Source organism: Chelmon rostratus, chromosome 22, assembly GCF_017976325.1.
Source record: "Chelmon rostratus isolate fCheRos1 chromosome 22, fCheRos1.pri, whole genome shotgun sequence".
NCBI classification, from domain to species: domain Eukaryota; kingdom Metazoa; phylum Chordata; class Actinopteri; order Chaetodontiformes; family Chaetodontidae; genus Chelmon; species Chelmon rostratus.
Genome location: NC_055679.1, coordinates 2,009,294 through 2,026,356, shown reverse-complemented (window position 1 = coordinate 2,026,356; position 17,063 = coordinate 2,009,294). Strand labels below are relative to the sequence as shown.

Sequence of the window (17,063 nt, the reverse complement as noted above, 5' to 3'; positions counted from 1 at the left end):
TGTGGTGATCAAGCCTGAATGTGGTGGTCTTGTTTCAGCTGACGTGGGTTGGTGTGGTTGTTACTATAGATACTGTAATCTGGTTAGTATCTGTTATCTAATCTGAGTAACAGATCCACGAGGGAGACTCGACAGACTGCTACTCCTACATGGTGGGAGACAAAGGTTATCAGTGTGGAATGTCTTCCATCTGTCACATCTGAGTTTGACCAAGTGTTGTGGTGGCCCGCCATGATATCAACATTAACCACCTAATTGAGTTTCTTTATTTTTTCATCTTTAAAATGGGTCAAATTGTGTGTGCAGCACATTGACTTGTTCGGCCCTGCTCCTCTCTCGCTCTCTCCTCCACAAACACACTGTCAACAGACCGATCAGCAGTGTTTCCCACACACACACTTTCGTTGGGCTGCCCAGGTATATTAACGCCGAAGTGTATGTGCCGCCCCAGTTTGACAGATATAAGATAAACAAACAAGCTGCAGATAAAGTGTTACAGACTGTGCTGCAGACTGGAGGAGGCACGGAGTGAAACTGAGAAAGAGTGGGCCAGAGGAATGTAGGACGAAAGGTGATCTCAGTCGACAGAGTAGTTCAAAGTGGTTGCTCTGTATGAGGGTAATGTGGACCAGCGCAGGCAGCGGCAAACACGCTCCCGTCTCGCTGCAGCTGTGAATAATGGATGAACGGAAACCTAGAAGGAGGAAAATCTGATCACTGTGCATCTCAGTCAGTCTCCTATGGAGCTGCAGCTTTAGTGTGCTTCAGAGATTCTTCATGATCATTTGAGACCATTTTCTCAAAGTTTCTCTCTGTCTCTGAGCCACAAAGTTTTAATGGGACGCTATGCAAGAGTTTTTCCTGCCTCACAGCAGAACTGTGGATAGAACAGGACAGCCTGCATCTGTGTTTGAACAAAACATACCCCCACTCCTACTCACATATTAACTATGCTGGAAACTTGTGCTATAAAGGAATGAGTTCCACTGGCTAAAAGTCTTGTTCTCTCATATGTTTTGTCTTCATCAGAAGTTTGTGTTTTGACTTTTCTCTTCAGCAGACCCCCCTGCTGAACTGAGTGGTGTGATTGAAATGAATGAGGAAGCCTTTGAGGCAGCCCGCCCGCTCCTTCCAGTTTCATCCACAGTGTTTTTCCAGTATTTACAGGATGGTTATGTAAAGTACTCTGAACTGACTGACTTACTTCTATTAACTAACTTTTTTCCCTACATTTGTTTCCAGCGTAATGCTGATGATGCACTATGACATCACCAAAACTATAAAATGAGTAAGTTACATTTTGGTCCATGTCTGTGTGCGTACAAAAATGTTTGATAGTTTGATATATAATCCTGACTTGATTCACATGCATCCTTACCCTGTGAGTACAGGAGGATCTGCATCTCCAGCAGGGTGCAGGTGAACACCTGGACCAGGTTCTCCACTCCCAGCAGACTGAAGGCCTCTGCGAGGGGGAAGTCGGCCAGCGGCAGCTCCCCCAGCCCGGGCCTCTGGCAAACGATTGGCTCGTACACGCCGTGGAACTTGAGCGAGCGTCCCGGGGCAGGCAGCGGCACCTCGTACAGGATGTTGTGAACGTAGCTCTCCAGCGGCAGCGGGGGGGCAGTGGCTGCAGTAACAGCCCTGTGCAGCTGCGACAGGAAGCGGCGGCAGGCGTGCATGAAGGGCATGGGCGTGATCAGACACAAGGCCTTGGACACGTAGAGGGTGTCCCGTGTTGAGTCATAGCCACCCGCCCTGCGAGATGAGGATGAGGAGGACGACGAGGTGGGCGAGTCCGCCTCGTCTAAACTGCTGGCAAGAGAGTCCATGCTGGAGGAGGAGGAGGAGGAAGAGGAGGAAGGGGGGTTGGCGGAGGCGTGCTCTGCATTGTGCATCTGGTAGAGGGTCTGCATGGCAGAGCAGATCTGCGGGCTGGTCACCTCCTCGTAGAAGGTGTGGACGAAGCCGTAGGTCCGAGAGCCGTCCTCCTTTGTGATGATGAAGGAGTGGAACTGTGGATCATGCTGGTCTGCCTGCGTCCTGAACGACAGGCCTTTAGGCATACACAGCTGCAGGAAGAGGAGAGGGAACAGGAGTCAGTCACCATTTCAAAGAAGACTGCAGTTCAAACCTGTTGTTTTAATGATGACACCACCAGCATGGGATTTTGTTTATGGACCCCTGGTGAAAACTGACATGCGTATGTTATCTCTTCTTCAGTGGGTCGGATCTGTAGCATGGTTAAGTGGAATACGTGGCTCTCTATCACACTGTAGTTTTTAGTGGCTTTAAACTACAAAAATTGTAATCTTAAAGATATTAGTGTTTAACAAATGAGAGTAATTACAAAGAGACAAATCCACACTCAGTAAGTATCTTACCTGGTTCATTTCTTATGTTTTAGACAAAAAAATGTGACATTTCACTCGAAACCAAAATAATTACTTTGGTTATTTTATCTAAATTAATGTAATATATTGTAAGCAAGATATTGATTTAAAAGTGCAGAAGTCCATTTTTTGATTTCTGTTTGTTAGCAGCATATGCACCATCATGAAGTATGGGATAGACTTGAAGACATTTGACAGACAGCAGGATCAGTGTATCAGGAAATGTGTATTTTTATGATTGTCCATGATTTGCCACTGCCAGACGATCACCATTGTTGATTTAATTCATATTTTTGATGTTATGTTGTCCAAAGATTTTACCTTGGAAACAGCAGTTAACACAACAATCTCATCTCAAGGTCTGCTGCTCTGGATCATATCATATCATGTGATCTCCATCAGACAAGATCCACCATCTGATCATGATTCTCCAGCTATTGAAGATCATATAAGATCAAAGCTCCAGAACAGGCACCAAATGGTCTTTGGAGTCAGAACTTTGAGATTATACTATGGAAAGGTTATAACATGGACCGTCCGGTCATTGTACGGAGTTATAGCTGAGTTTGCATTCTTGGAAGTCAGTCAAGCAGGTTCTCGCTGGGTGTTGGACTCCCTATGGGTTTGAATGAGTTGCTGCCCTAAGCAAGGGGGCATCCTGGTTGCATGCTCACACTGTGACATGGACCACAATGAGCAGCAGAAAATGGATAAATGATCTGATGGCGATGATGATAGATGATATGACAGATAACAGCAATGGAAACTGCAGCTTTGCTAGTTGGAGAAACGAGACTACAGTCGTGCTAGCTGCTCCCCTGCATGGAGATAAATGCTGATGTCAGCAGCATGCTCACAATGAACGTACGAGCATGTTGACGCAGGTGTTGACAATGAGCAATATCTATGAATAGTATTGGCAACAAGAAATTTTGACATGATGAGGCGCTAGATGAAATCCAAGGAGCAACATTCCTACACCTCATCCTGTGGGAACCATGAATGTCTGTACCAAGTTTCACAGCAATGCATCGATTAGCTATTGGATGTTGCGGTCTGAACCACAAATGTCAGCCTCATGGTGGCACTGCAGGAAAGGTCAGGGGATAACCAATGCCAGAGGGATTCTTCCTCTGGGGACCATTAATGTCTTGACAAAATGTCACGGCAATCCATCCAACAGCTTTGAGTAGTTTCAATCGGATTAAAGTGGTGGACCAAACCAACGGACCAGCAGATATAAGGTGCAATCAACCAAAAAAATTCCGTCAGAATCAAACTGGTCACTGTACTGGTATGAGGATAATCCACTTGATTCAAGAATATTGTGACTTCTAATTTGACAAAAGATTTTTACATTTTTAAACCAATATTTACAAGCTTAAATGATGCTAGCACTGATGTAGAGAGTGTGTGCATGTGTGTGATGCCTTCACAGCCAAACCCCCATAAACTGTGAACAACAGTCAGCAGAAACCTGCAGTAAATCTGACTTATTAGCCTCATTATGGTTATTTGGCTGCTGAGAGCTGAGCAGGAGCTGCTCTGTGCCAACGTGCATTCAAGGTGTCTGTGCTCACTGCTCTGCAAACACATGCCACGTACATATGTATGAGCTTCAGAGTCTGCAGGCATGAACAAACTCATACATTTACATTAATATGCTTGTTTTTTTCCATTTATTTTACCTTCAATGACAGAAACTTAGAACATTTCCACATTTTGTCTTTGTAAAGAACACATAAAAAACACATGTAACCTGATTGGCTTATGCATGAGTCATGTGTCTCACTGATGAGCACTGACAGATCATCTCTCCTCTACACTCAGCCCGTGTCTGACATTAGTCATTAATCAAACCACATTCTTTATTGAGTTTCTTGTCTGGGAAACAATTACACCTCATGTGTTTCACCTCTCAGCCCCGCTGAGCTGAGGAAGGTAATTAAATCAAACAGAGCAGCGAGAAATATGCTCAAAATCTCCCACGATGCAGTGTTCTGTCAGACAAGTATCACCTCGCTGCCACCAGAACGAGCCGGGACACGTTTACAATCGCTCAGCTACATTCGGGAGAACGTGGCAGTCCAGGCGTGATGAGGAACACATATACATTTGACCTCCATGATGCAGCAGTCACTGTACAAAATCACCTCATTCAGCTGTCTTCCTGTTTATGTCGTTTGTGGGTAAAAGGAAAGAGGACAAGCAGCAGTGGAGGTGAGTATAGCTGATTGTTCACAGTGCAGGAAAACTGATGAGGCCTTAAACAGCAAGCTTTATCTGTTTGTATAGAGCTTAACAGGAGCGCTCAGTGTGGAGATGTGGCAGAACTTAACAGAGGAAAAGAGAAAGAAGATCATCCAGTGGAGTGATCCTTCAGATTTGTGTGTGTGTGTGTGTGTGTGTGTGTGTGTGCATGCGCCTTTGATTGGGGGTGTTGGCATTTGAAAACAATCATCATAGCAAGTGAGATCACACTCTCCTATCCTCCTCGTCTCTCACCTCACAGCAGGAGGAGGAGGAGCTGGGATGAGAGGAGGAGCGGATGGTTGGATGAGATGCTGATGGAGGGATGAAGGAGGAGGACGAGGGGAAAATGAGGGGCTGCGGAGGTCATGAGACAAGGAAAGAAAGAGAGGGAGAAATGATGCCGCTTCTACAGAACGTCTCTCAACTGTCATCCGGGTATCGGGTTTCAGACGCCGCGCTGCCGCATAATGGCCCGTCTCCATGCCGACGTAAGGCGAGAACCACACGTGAATTATTCAGCAGTGCTGACGCCAGGGCAGGTGGAAAAAATAGGCGGTGACCTTCCATCACGAGAGAGACACCCAGAGCCAAAACGCACACAAACACAAAGCCTGTACATCCACGTGGAAAATGCACTCCTGCTGTTACTGTCAAGGTCACCGTGCTGATAGTCACGCATAGCCAGACCTCCATGTTTCGTTTTAGCATTGTGCCAGCGCTGGAGAGGTTTGGCTGAACCAATTATCATTCCGGTACAGGAGAAACAAAAACACTCTTTCTTCTTTGTATTTAAAGAACGCAAAATCATTGGCACATGCGAATAACGTAAAAGGCAGGCACTGTCCAATAGAAAGACAGCAATGAAACCATGAGAAAAGGTCTGCAGACTTTACCTCCTTTGGGCTACAGAGTGCGCACCCTTCTTTCACGTTTTCTTTGTATTTAAGCCAATCACAATCGTCTTGGGTGGTGCTAACCTCTGGATGCAGTGATGCTGCCTTTTCTAAACAGTGTTGTTCTGGCAGAACATCTCCACACGGGGAGGCGAGGACAAGAAGGGATGCAGCTTTTCCCTGTCAGAAGCTGCCTTTCTATCTTTGCCTCTTAATCCACTTTTTCATCCAACTTCTTGACATGAAACATCTCAGCTTAGACAGCAAAACTGAAATAAGACGTTGTCAGTGCAGCCCTCCATGCAAAGCTCTCTGGGTAAAGATTTATCATCCCTCCGTTATGCAGGATCCTTTGAGAAGACAGTGTGTGTCTTAATTCAGGGACTCTTCTTCCTTAAGCGTTAGTGTCCTCAGAGTGCTAATTTAAATAATCCAGTGTCCTCTGCTTTGGCTCAATGATCCCTCTAGTCTCTTTCCGCCCTGCTGGAGGTATTGTTGGACTTCGTTAAGTTTAGTCTCACTCATCTACTCATTTCTCCTCATTGCACCACACAATCCACTCACCATGTTGACGGCATCCTGGTCGAAGGGGTTCCACTCCACATTCTCAGGGTAGCGTGCCAGAACTTTGGACTTGAACGTCCTCTTCAGGGGACTCTGCTCGAAATTTTCACCTGGACGGATGAGAAGACACAGAGACAAAGGCAATGATGCAGCGGAACAGACTGCAGCTGGGCATCATGACTACAGTTGGCTGTGTCGCGTCTAACAACCAGCAGTGTAATCAAACAATGTTTGTTATATTCACAGAAAGCTTTAAATGTCCATTTGGCATGCACAATTTCTATCACTGGTGGGAAATTGAGATAAATCTGTTCTGTGAACGTATGCTTCTGGATGTTGTGTGATGAGTGAAGTGTCATACAGAAAACCTGTGACAGAAACCTAAAGCATGAAGCTGCGTGGGGTCGGGAACGCCGGCTCAGTAGCTTCCAGATGACCTCATGAACAGTATGTGTCACTGTGGATGGAGCTTTTCTCTAACAGCCACTCTGACTGCATGCATGAGATTCCTCTTTGTCAGCAGGCGGACTGCTCTATGTTTCCCCCATCCCCCACATTGACACACACACACAAACACAACTCTAATAAGCCTGAAGTAGCACATGTCTGTTTCAGTCCTTTCCTCTCCCGTGTCAACCTCCAATAAAACCAGAGGACGACACATAACCATCAGCTTCATTGAGGTTCAGCATCACATGTAAGATCTACTTGTCATGTCTTGTCAATGATGCTGGAACATTTTGAGCCTCATCATTCCAGTTTTGCAAAATGTGTCACCTCTAATGCCAGGATCAGATTCAACATCATCTTTCCTTCCGTGGATGGATTAGAAAGTGAATCTACACGCTGGACTGCGTGCAGCATTTCATGACGTAAGCGAAGTGCATGGTTATGGGGCAGGAGGGGCCACAGAGAGACTTCAGGGTGATCCCCTGAGGATCAAATGATACTTTCTGTGACCGCAGTGGGCTTGACACCAATCTGCAAGTGTGAGCTCACATCCACGCACACAATGTAGTACGAACAGAAGCACATGAGCGTCCGTGTCTGCTTTAATGATGTCAACAGCATCGGCACTACAGAGCACACGAGACAAGCTGACAGAATCTGAAGCTAGTCCTTGTTGAGGTCTTTGAGGTGTCCTAGATTCCCCTGTGACACACTACATGGGCTAAAATGACAAATCATTATGCATGAAGTTTTCTCCCTTTCTTCCCCCTGACTCCCCGTGTCTGCTGACATCATTTGCAACATGAACAATTTTGACCTTAAATTATAGTGCCCCGGTTACGCCAACAACAGGACTGAGAGTCCACAGCTATGCTGGATTTCCAAGTTAGCGATTTGCAACTGTTCACGTCATCGAGATGGTTGCATGGTTGCAGAGTTGGTCGTGTGAAGGTTAAAATGCTGTAGATTAATAATAAACACAATATATATCAATTTGGGTTTTATTATAATGATGTCAGGCAGCCATATTTATTTAGTGTAATGCACTTCCATATTGCCAAGTCAGATATGTCAAAGCAAGTTTCCCTGTTCTAATTACGACTCAGCTGTTTTTTTATTCGTTTTGTTTTTATTACTCCGATGTTGATGAAGCTATTTTGAAGTCGGAAACTTGTAATTATGATTAAGCCAATATGACGTGAATGTGGCATTAGCAGTTCCTGCATACTGTTGATCATGTTCGCCATCTTACTTTAGTGTATCAGAATGCTAATGTTTGCTAGGCACAGTTGAGGCTGATGGGAATGTCATCAGTTGTGTAGATATTGAGTCATAAACCAGTGTTGGACACACACTGATGATTCAATTCTGACCTGATAATGGCTTATAAACAGCTTCCCTTTGATGGTTTCTACTGTGTTACATTTCTATAGTATTTAGTATTGTATCCACACAGGATGTCAGGGTGGAGCTATTGTTGCAGAAAGGTCTGGAGGGAATTTACACACTCCCTTTAACCTCAGCAAGAACAAAATACTGCAGCACACTCTTTAGAAGAGTGGTTCACCTGCAAAACGTCACTGAAACACACACAAAAATAACTTTTTTCTCATAAAAGACGGTTCTGCTCACATCGCTGCTACCAGCATTACTGGATTTGAGGGAGAATTTGCACACATACGTGCACAGTGTCCAGGTTAGGTTAGCATCCAGACTTTGAATGAAATGAAACACATCGCTGGACTAAAAGAGCACTGCGTGTGTGTTCTTTATCTTTGGCGTCCCTCCAGATGGTGGGGTCCTAGGTCACTGTCCAGCTCACACCTATACCTAAACTGTCCTGTCTTCTTGCAGCTACTGAGATTTCACTGTGTGTGTGTGTGTGTGTGTGTGTGGTCATGTACCACTCACATTGTGAGGACATAAATCTGTTGACACAGTCACATTGTGGGGACTCACATTCCATCAGAGGGCAAAATGCCAGTCTCAGTAACATAAATCATTACATTTTCTGGTGAAGACTTGGATTAGTGTTAGGGCAAGTCTCCAGGAGCTGAATGTAAGTCTATGTCTAGTTTGTGTGTGTGTGTGTGTGTGTGTGTGTGTGTGTGCAGGACAGGCCATCCAACAGAGCTGGTTCTACTTTCTCACTAAACCATCCAGCACAATTGCTTCAATCATAGGACGCTCACTCTTCTCCACTGGGCCCTGGGTATGCACCACAGATCTACAGTCACATTATTGCTCTTGCTGATCGAGAAGTACAAGGTTATTGTGCCACTGGGCTTATCCTAAATCGCTCTGAATCACAGCGTCGGCAAAATTCTTCATACGTAAAATGGAAACACCGGAGAGAAATTGCTTGGAAAATTCAAATTGTGTTTCCCTCAGCTGTCTGACAGGAGGAATGCATACAAGGGAGCCCAGGGAGAAGCACAAAAGATTGAGATTCAACTTTATTATTAAGGGAATTTGTTTGGTCCGGTGCTCCACCGATAAAAACAGCATAAAACCCACAGTAAAAACAAATAAACAATAGAATAATAATTCTAAAAAAAAACACATTTGATCACATTGGGACAGAATCAATTATTAATAACTCTGGCTGTCCTGATTTGTCACTGCAGCCTGGCTTGTTCCTGATTGCAGGTTACCAAGCACACAGATGAGATCAAAAGACAGAATACTCTGAAGCACTGATGTGTAAAACATATACACATTTTTGAAGCAGGCAGAGGGTTTGTTCCTTCTCAGATCAATTTCCATCTCCTTCGTTTTCTATTAAGTTTATTCCAGGATCTTGTTCGTGCACTACTGTGCAAAAGCTGTCATCTCTTCTTCAAATGCAGCGAGAAGATCCTGATTGGAGTACAGGAAAGCCACTATCGCGGTGCCATCCATGTACTTGTAAAACGTGTGTGATACGTTCAGGGCCCCGCAGGCACTGGTGTACAACATGAAATTACACAGCCTTGTGGAGCATTCATGCTCACTGTTCTGTGCACGGACATGGCAGAACTGAACTTTGCTTCTGTGCATTTCACAAGAAGGCTGCAGGTCCACTTGATCAGCAGATCTGACCCTGAGATTCTCCAGCTCCAATATGGGATGAAGTTGTATGGTGTTGAATGTGCTGCTGAAGTCCAGAAACACGATTTTCACAAGACTGTTTGCTTGTTCTAAGTGTTTGGTATTTGGTAAGGGACTAGCGGGGGTGAGACATCAGAGAGGAGGTGTTTTTTGGTGATGCGAGTTGTTCTGGATAAACCCTTAGGACCTTGCTCCTGCCACCGCTTTGACATGCTTCACGAAAATCAATATATCGACAGCTGGTGTACTGTCTATACTGTCCAACACTGCTTTCTGTTGTGATGAAAGACGCCATATGTCAAACCTACAATAGAAAGTATGTTGATTATTGGCAAAGTAAGGACATGATCAAGAGTCACATGTTTTTTGGGGTATGTAGTCCAAAATAGTTTGCAAGCCTTACTCCAGTTATCATTTTCTTCCACTTTATCTTTGTGAGCAGCCTTGCACTGTTTGATCCTGTTTTTCCACTGTGTGCTTTTCCTTTCAAATACTCGTCTCGTCTGATTGAGGAAGCACTTTACTTCATGGGTCACCGGTGATTTGTTTGGAAAGACATTTGCCGTCTGCTTAGGGATAAGGAGCTCCTCTCAGAAACGAATGTAATCCGTGACAGTGTCTGCTGCCTCCTCCAGGTGAGCAGCGCTGGCCGTCAGTGGACTCAGAGCAGTCCTGGAAGGATTCAGCAGCATCAGGAGTCCAGCTTTTATTTTGTAGCTTTTTCCCTTGTCCCACTGCAACCGTGGTTTGTAGACCGGGACCAGATGCACCATGTTATGATCCAAACCCGTGAGATGTGGTGGTCTCCTGGACATGTGACATATTGGTAGTAAGATGGTAGGGATCCAGAAAGACTGCTTGAATTAAAGTCCACCATAATGAGCATTGCTGCATCGGGTGACTCAGTCTTAGCCTGGGACACTAGGTCATAGATTGTGTTGGCTGCAGCCGACAGGACTATGTAGACAAGGAACAGCAGTCCTGATTTTTTCCTGTGGCAGGTAGTATAGCTATATTTTAAGAGCCAAGACTTCAATGTCTTTAGTGCAAATCATGTGCTTTGTTGCAATGTGGGTTGGATTACAGAACTTCTCATGAACACACAAACTTGTCCGCCTTTGCTCTTTCCAGAGCTGGAGGTCTGGTTCATTCTGATGAGAGTAAATCCGTCTGTGTCCACAGCGGTGGAAGGGTCATGCTCCGTAAATGTTTCGTTAGCACATATCAGGGAGGCCTGTCAGTACTCCAATTTTATGGTTAATGTACCTATATATGTTTATTATGTGTATATTTACATGATCTTTTACTACCTACAGCTGTAGGAATCTTTTGTTTGTTTTTCATACATTTTTTGTTTCATTTCATTTCACAGGTCTGTAAGGTTCCTGAAAAAAGAAAATTATAGCAAAAACTATACCAATATACCGATTAACTTTATTCTCCATATATATGTTAAATTGTATTTCTTGATGTTCTGCTGCCTGCTTAAGACTAAAGAAACAATGTTGTTCGTTTCAGGAAAGAAAATTTTGAGGACACCATTCATTTTTGGAAATGGAGCTCATTTGAATGTTTGTGCTTTTGCTCCTGGAGTGCTAGTCTTTTCGTCAGGCACTGCAGGACATGTCTTTTAGCATGACGCACTACACTGGTATAGATGCCTGTCATTCACGATCAGCCATGACGCTGGTAATTGGTCGGCCACAACCATAACATCTCATAATCTTGCTAGGTTCATGTAGTCTGATCCAGGCATAACACAAAAAATTTGGAAATTTTAGTCTCCTTTGACATTGAAGAATGAGTTCAATGCAATTACTATATTTAGCCCCTGTGGGACAACTAAAACGATCTCAAAGAGACAAAGTGGACTTCAGCAGGGAAAACACTTTCTGACTCAAAGGCTCAAACTTTCGTCGGTGAAATGCTGATGGTGCACTGACTCTGGGGTCACATTTGCAGCTCTGTAATGACTCTCAGTGGGCTATTAAATCTCACTACTCATTCACACACCACTTCATTTCCTTTCAGTGACCAGATCTCCAACAGCTACAAGGTGGAGACAAACCTTCATTGATTTCAGGTAAGTGAATAGGCTCTGTAACTGCGCGGCTGGTGTGCTGACTGTAGATAGTTTGGGCCTTCTTATGATTAAACTGAGGTCAAGAGGTTACTGAAGAAGAGCGCAGGATAAAGGAGGAGGGGCCGACTGATCGTTTTGAACATTTAATGATTGATCATTCCTGGGTGGGCCCTGTCACCAGATCAATGAGGGCTTTGTGTGAGAATATGGCTAACATGAATGTGAATGGAAAAAAACAACCTGGGCTTGGGAGAGGTTAAGAAAGGAAAAATCCTGCCACACTTGGCATAAGGGAAAATTTTACGAAAGATTTGAAAAGAGAAAAAATAAGAAAAGATGCACATTCAACACTTCCTGCATGGATGTTTTACATAAAGAGTCAGGCTGCAAGTAACTTTTTACGATCCAATAATCTGGTCTAAAAACCCAGATATTCCGCTTCCTATCATAGATGACAAACACAAGCCTCTAATCCTCAGATTTGACAAGCTGGTACCAGCAAATGTGGCATCTTCACTTCAAATGTTAAATAAGAATAAAAAATAATATACTGTCAACTAATAAATGAATCGTTGCAGTTCCCCTTTCTTGGTAGGCTTTTAATGTGAAACATCTGCAGGAATTGGCAGTATCTTAACACCAATCAAAAGAACTGCAAAGTAGAATGAGTGATATGACTTAGTGAATAGATTAGGTCTATTATTGTTAATTATTACACGTAAGAACTGGATATAAAGATGACAGAGGTAGGCAGGCTGACAGAGAGTCTAAAGGCATAAAGGGGACTAGAATATTTTCTATATTTCTATTATTGTCAACAAATCAATGAAAAGACCCAAACCATCATGCTGGCCCATCTCTCGACACTTTCTCACTTCTACATCCTGTCTGTAGCTCTCATTAAAAACACCTCACAAATGTATAGTTTTATCTTTTTAAAAGGGTCAGCAAATTTCCAAAAACAGCTAGCCACTCTGTTTTTTAGTGGCCGATTAATCCACATTTGGTGTTTTAGTGAGTATTTCTGTATGTGGGATTGAGTCAAAATAAAGTACCGTGTGTGTGTTCATGGCATGGAGTGTGAAACGGCGTGGCTCAGTCATGTGTTTTAAATAGTTTTTGGGCAACAATGGAGCTCTATGGCACAGAGGAATAAGATATACTGTGCTTTGCTACACATACAATACTTGTTAGTGGGGTACATTCAGTGTTCAGAGAGGATGAAAGGTTGAGGGGAAACGCCAGATGAATAATGAAAAGGCCAGCTGACATTTAAGGAGAACAAACAATGCTTTACAGTCATGTCTGGACTGTCTGCCACGGGTTGACTGACTCCAGTTCTCTGATCTGCATCTGCACACTCCACATCCTACTGTACGGAACAGATGAGATGACATTTACAGCACCTGATAAGGCAGTGTTTGATTTTATCTAAGCATGTGAACAGCAGCACAGTGGCCTCAAGTTGTTCAAGAGGACATGCTGAACACATACACCGGATCTCTCTGCCTTTGTGTCACACACACACACACATACACACGCACACGCACAGAGAGAGAGAGAGAGAGAGAGAGAGAGAGAGAGAGAGAGAGAGAGAGAGAGAGAGATCCAAATACAGTCAAACACACATAATGATTTCACTACTTCATTTCACTACTGGGCTGTGTTCCCCAGGAGGTCCAGGGTTTTGTGTCCTCTCTGCAGGCACAGGAAGATGACTGAGGCACCCTGAGGCCCTTAACCATGACAAACATAACGTGACAGGGAAAGGATGAAGAAGGGAAGAGAAGACAAAGGAAAGCGAAGAGAAGAAGTCCCCATCCTCTACCTTTATCAACTCCCAAAGCAAAGCAAACAATAACCGGAAGGCAGGGAAACAGAGCGACTGAATTTATTTCATCAGGGTTCGGATGAAGGGTAGGAAGGTAAAAATAGTCAGCTACAACCAGGGGATGACAATATAAATTGATTTGGAGAGAGCTGAGAGAAAGAAACACTGTACAACAAAGAAAGATAATGAGAAAGAGAGAAAGGCTAAAGGAATTGAATGGACTGAAGAGTGTAATTCAGGTGGAGGTGGGAGAAGCAGTGGGATACACAGGGATCCATCTACCAAGAGGCGAAGCCAGCCTTTCATAAACATAGTCTGAAGTGGTATCTTTATGGGGAAAAATAAATGGGGTTTTCATATCATTTCTCTCAAAATCAACAGCATGAATAGTGGGTTCACTTCTACTATTTCTGTAAGTTTAATACTATAAATAAATAAAGATTGTTTCAGTATGCAGTATCAGGCACCATCTTCCTCATATCAGATGGTAAACACCAGCATTTCCACGCTGGCATTCATAACTAGAAATATATCACGTTTATACATAAAATGTAAACTGTAACTATAGTTGATCATACTCGATCATATGAGATTCTCAGCTGCCTGTTGTTGATTGCTTGGTCTGTCAGTATAGATATAATCCAGGTATATCCTCCTGTTCTATGGGTAAATGTGGTGTTCCGCAAGGATCAGTTCTTGGACTGCTTTTGTTCTGCGCGTTCATGTTGCCACTCGTTCATATCTTGAAACATACATCATAACTAGGCTGACAACACGCGAATGTATATTCCTGTAACAGCCAATGATTGCTTCCAGCTTTTAAAACTGGAAAAATGCACATCCATCACTGGATGTGTAAAAACAAACATTTGAAAGCAAAGGAAACCAAATGTCCAATTAACCAATTAATTGTTTTGATTGTACTTGAAATTATCATGGATTCAATTTGGGACTTGAAAGGACTCTGATTGGATAAAAAGACTAAATACTGGATTTAACTTGCTAAAACATAAAATTCTAAAACTCCACCCTAAACACTGTTCATTTAACTGAAGTGCAGGCAACCTTTCAGATAGAAGCAGGGGTGGTTAAGAGTGCATGAATTCTAACCCAGGCCTTAGAAGTTTTAACATTTAGGTGTGAAAAACATGTGATAACCACAGTCTGTGTTGTAAGTCTGTGCTGGGGAAAGGCTCATGTTAGATCACGGAGCTCAGAAGGTGTAAGGAAGCAGCTGACTGATGAAAAGCAGGCATGCATGCAGTGAGAGGTGTAGCACTCAGGTATGGAGGAGGTGAACAGGTGATGGTGTTTTACCTGTGGCTGCGGTATCAGGATCCCTGCCTTGGCGGTCTGCCTCTAGCCATTGGTACAAAGCTATGGACGAGCCACATGCAGGAAAAACATGGAGCAAAAAACAAAGAAAAAATGGGGCAATGTCAAAACAAATGCACACAGAAAAGCAAATTAATCAATGTATGAGAATGAGTAAAGCATGAACAACACGTACACTATCAGTGTCACAGCAGAGCATGGCGTTTCAGACACACATGGACTTGAAAGGGAGCATTAGCATGCTGAAACGGCACTTTTTACTTTTCAGTGTTATTTTTATTCCACACTGAATTGTGTACAAGCACAATAATTATGAAGGCTAAATGGCCTAAAGCAGAGGCAAAAGCGAATGTCACAAAATGCAAACACTTGCAGTATGTTAGATACTTATTGTGGGTCATTACAGAGGAGCAAGACTCAAAAATGTTTGGATGCACGTCAGTGTCTGCCTCGAATGATGGCTCTGTGAGTGAAGTCGTAGCTCGTGCTTTCATGTTAGTGAGCAGCAAACTCGTCTGAGTCACACCAAGCAGCAGCATTTGCACAGCGACAAACATTTTCAGGAGCAGCAAACCGCTGGCATCGTGTTCAGATCTCCAAAACAGAGGCCACAGAGATGATGAGTGTGTCCTGGCTTCACGTCTTTAATCCCACTAGCACACAGTCAACATAAACTTTGTTCACATCCACAGAACTTCATTCCAAATGAATTTAAATTAAATGTGGAGAGCTCAAGGCTTCCAAAGATAATGAATATATCAGGTTGTATTTGGGAAAATACGTCCAAAATGATGCATAAGATGGTTGGACTTTGAATATTTTGAGCAGAGTAAAACAACAGATCCTCACAACGCAAACACCATCAGACAGTGATGATGATATTTCAAACAAAAGAGGAAATCTGGTAGCTAATGGAACAGGGGCCCTCCAGTGATTTAGCTGTGCACTTCCATAAATCTGACATACTAACATGAGACAGATAAAAGAAAAATGGGCAAAATCAAACCAGCAGATGCCTTTAAGGACTTTAACAGTCACATAATGCAACTCAGCAGCATCTTTTCCTGCATGGTGAAAGCCCCCTTTCAAATTTGGACCCCGAGTTTGTAACACAGGCTTTCTGTTATGAATTTGCAGCCACTGAGCCAGAGCCGAGATCAGACCTGACAGAGCTCCTCCTGAGTTTGACAGGGTGAGTAGCACCATCTGGTTTGATTAAACTGACCTTGCTGTGCAAAATCTGTGGGTTTCTCCTCGAAGACACTGTAACCATATTTAGTGTAAACTGGTTTACACTGTGTACTGTAAATGTCCAGATTACACCAGGATGAAAACAAGCTAATCTGTCTGCCTCTGTGAGCACGCTGACAGTAGGTTAATCCCTGTAAGAGAATTCCTGCTCTTGTGATTGGAATCACCAGGCAGCCTTAGCAGCCTACATCTGCTCTCTCCCCTCAACACAAAGCTCCCTCTGAAAGCAAAGGTGCCTTATAGTCAGAACGCTGCCTGACGTGGCTTCACCCAAAGTGCCTTGAACACTCACAGCACGGGGGGGAATGACTCCTGGCAGCGTCTGGGCTGCAATAATCAGTACAGGACTGTAACGGCCATGGTTCAATGCAAAATGTTGAGCAAGGTGACCTCTAATGTTGTAAAACTTAAAATGTAATATGGTGCAATAATGTGCACACTAGTGGAAACATGGATAGTGTACTGAGTGTCTGCATAGACACACACACACACACACACACAGCAGGGGCTTGGATTTCAAGGTCATTATGGTGACACAAATATTTCTATGCAGCTGGTGAATTCCTAAAATACACTGAGAAGTGCAGACTCTGTTCAGGAGTGCGTGTGTGTCGCTCTCTCTTACACACACACCAACACAGGGACAGCACTCCATGCTGCTGATCTTCATGACTGACACACACACACACACACACACACACACAAACACACACACCTCGCTGTCAGTATTATGTAACTGTAGAACATTTATTGAGTGTGCCATCTCTGCAGTTTCCTCCTCACTGTGTGCTTCTTACATCATTCTGCTCTTCCTGTCTGAGAGTTTCTCCTCTGGAGACGTTCTTCAATCAGCTCGCTCACTATCAGTCCACATCTTCAGGTGCTGCTGTTTGTTTCTCTGCCTGAAACTGCACGATCAC

The 17,063-nt window shown here is 43.7% G+C and overlaps 1 protein-coding gene across 3 annotated transcripts in view; it reads right to left on the bottom strand.

Annotated features, from left to right (window-relative positions):
* dennd5b (DENN/MADD domain containing 5B) overlaps positions 1 to 17,063 on the bottom strand; it is a 78,492-nt gene that overhangs the window by 35,723 nt on the left and 25,706 nt on the right. For 2 of the 3 annotated variants that reach the window (XM_041963813.1, XM_041963811.1), the window contains exons 2-4: positions 14,875 to 14,934; positions 6,104 to 6,213; positions 1,379 to 2,072 (exon numbers count right to left, since the gene is read on the bottom strand). In XM_041963813.1, the coding sequence (XP_041819747.1) occupies positions 1,379 to 2,072; positions 6,104 to 6,213; positions 14,875 to 14,934 (864 nt within the window). The remainder of the gene's footprint in view (positions 1 to 1,378; positions 2,073 to 6,103; positions 6,214 to 14,874; positions 14,935 to 17,063) is intronic. The other variant, XM_041963812.1, reaches the window with a different exon arrangement.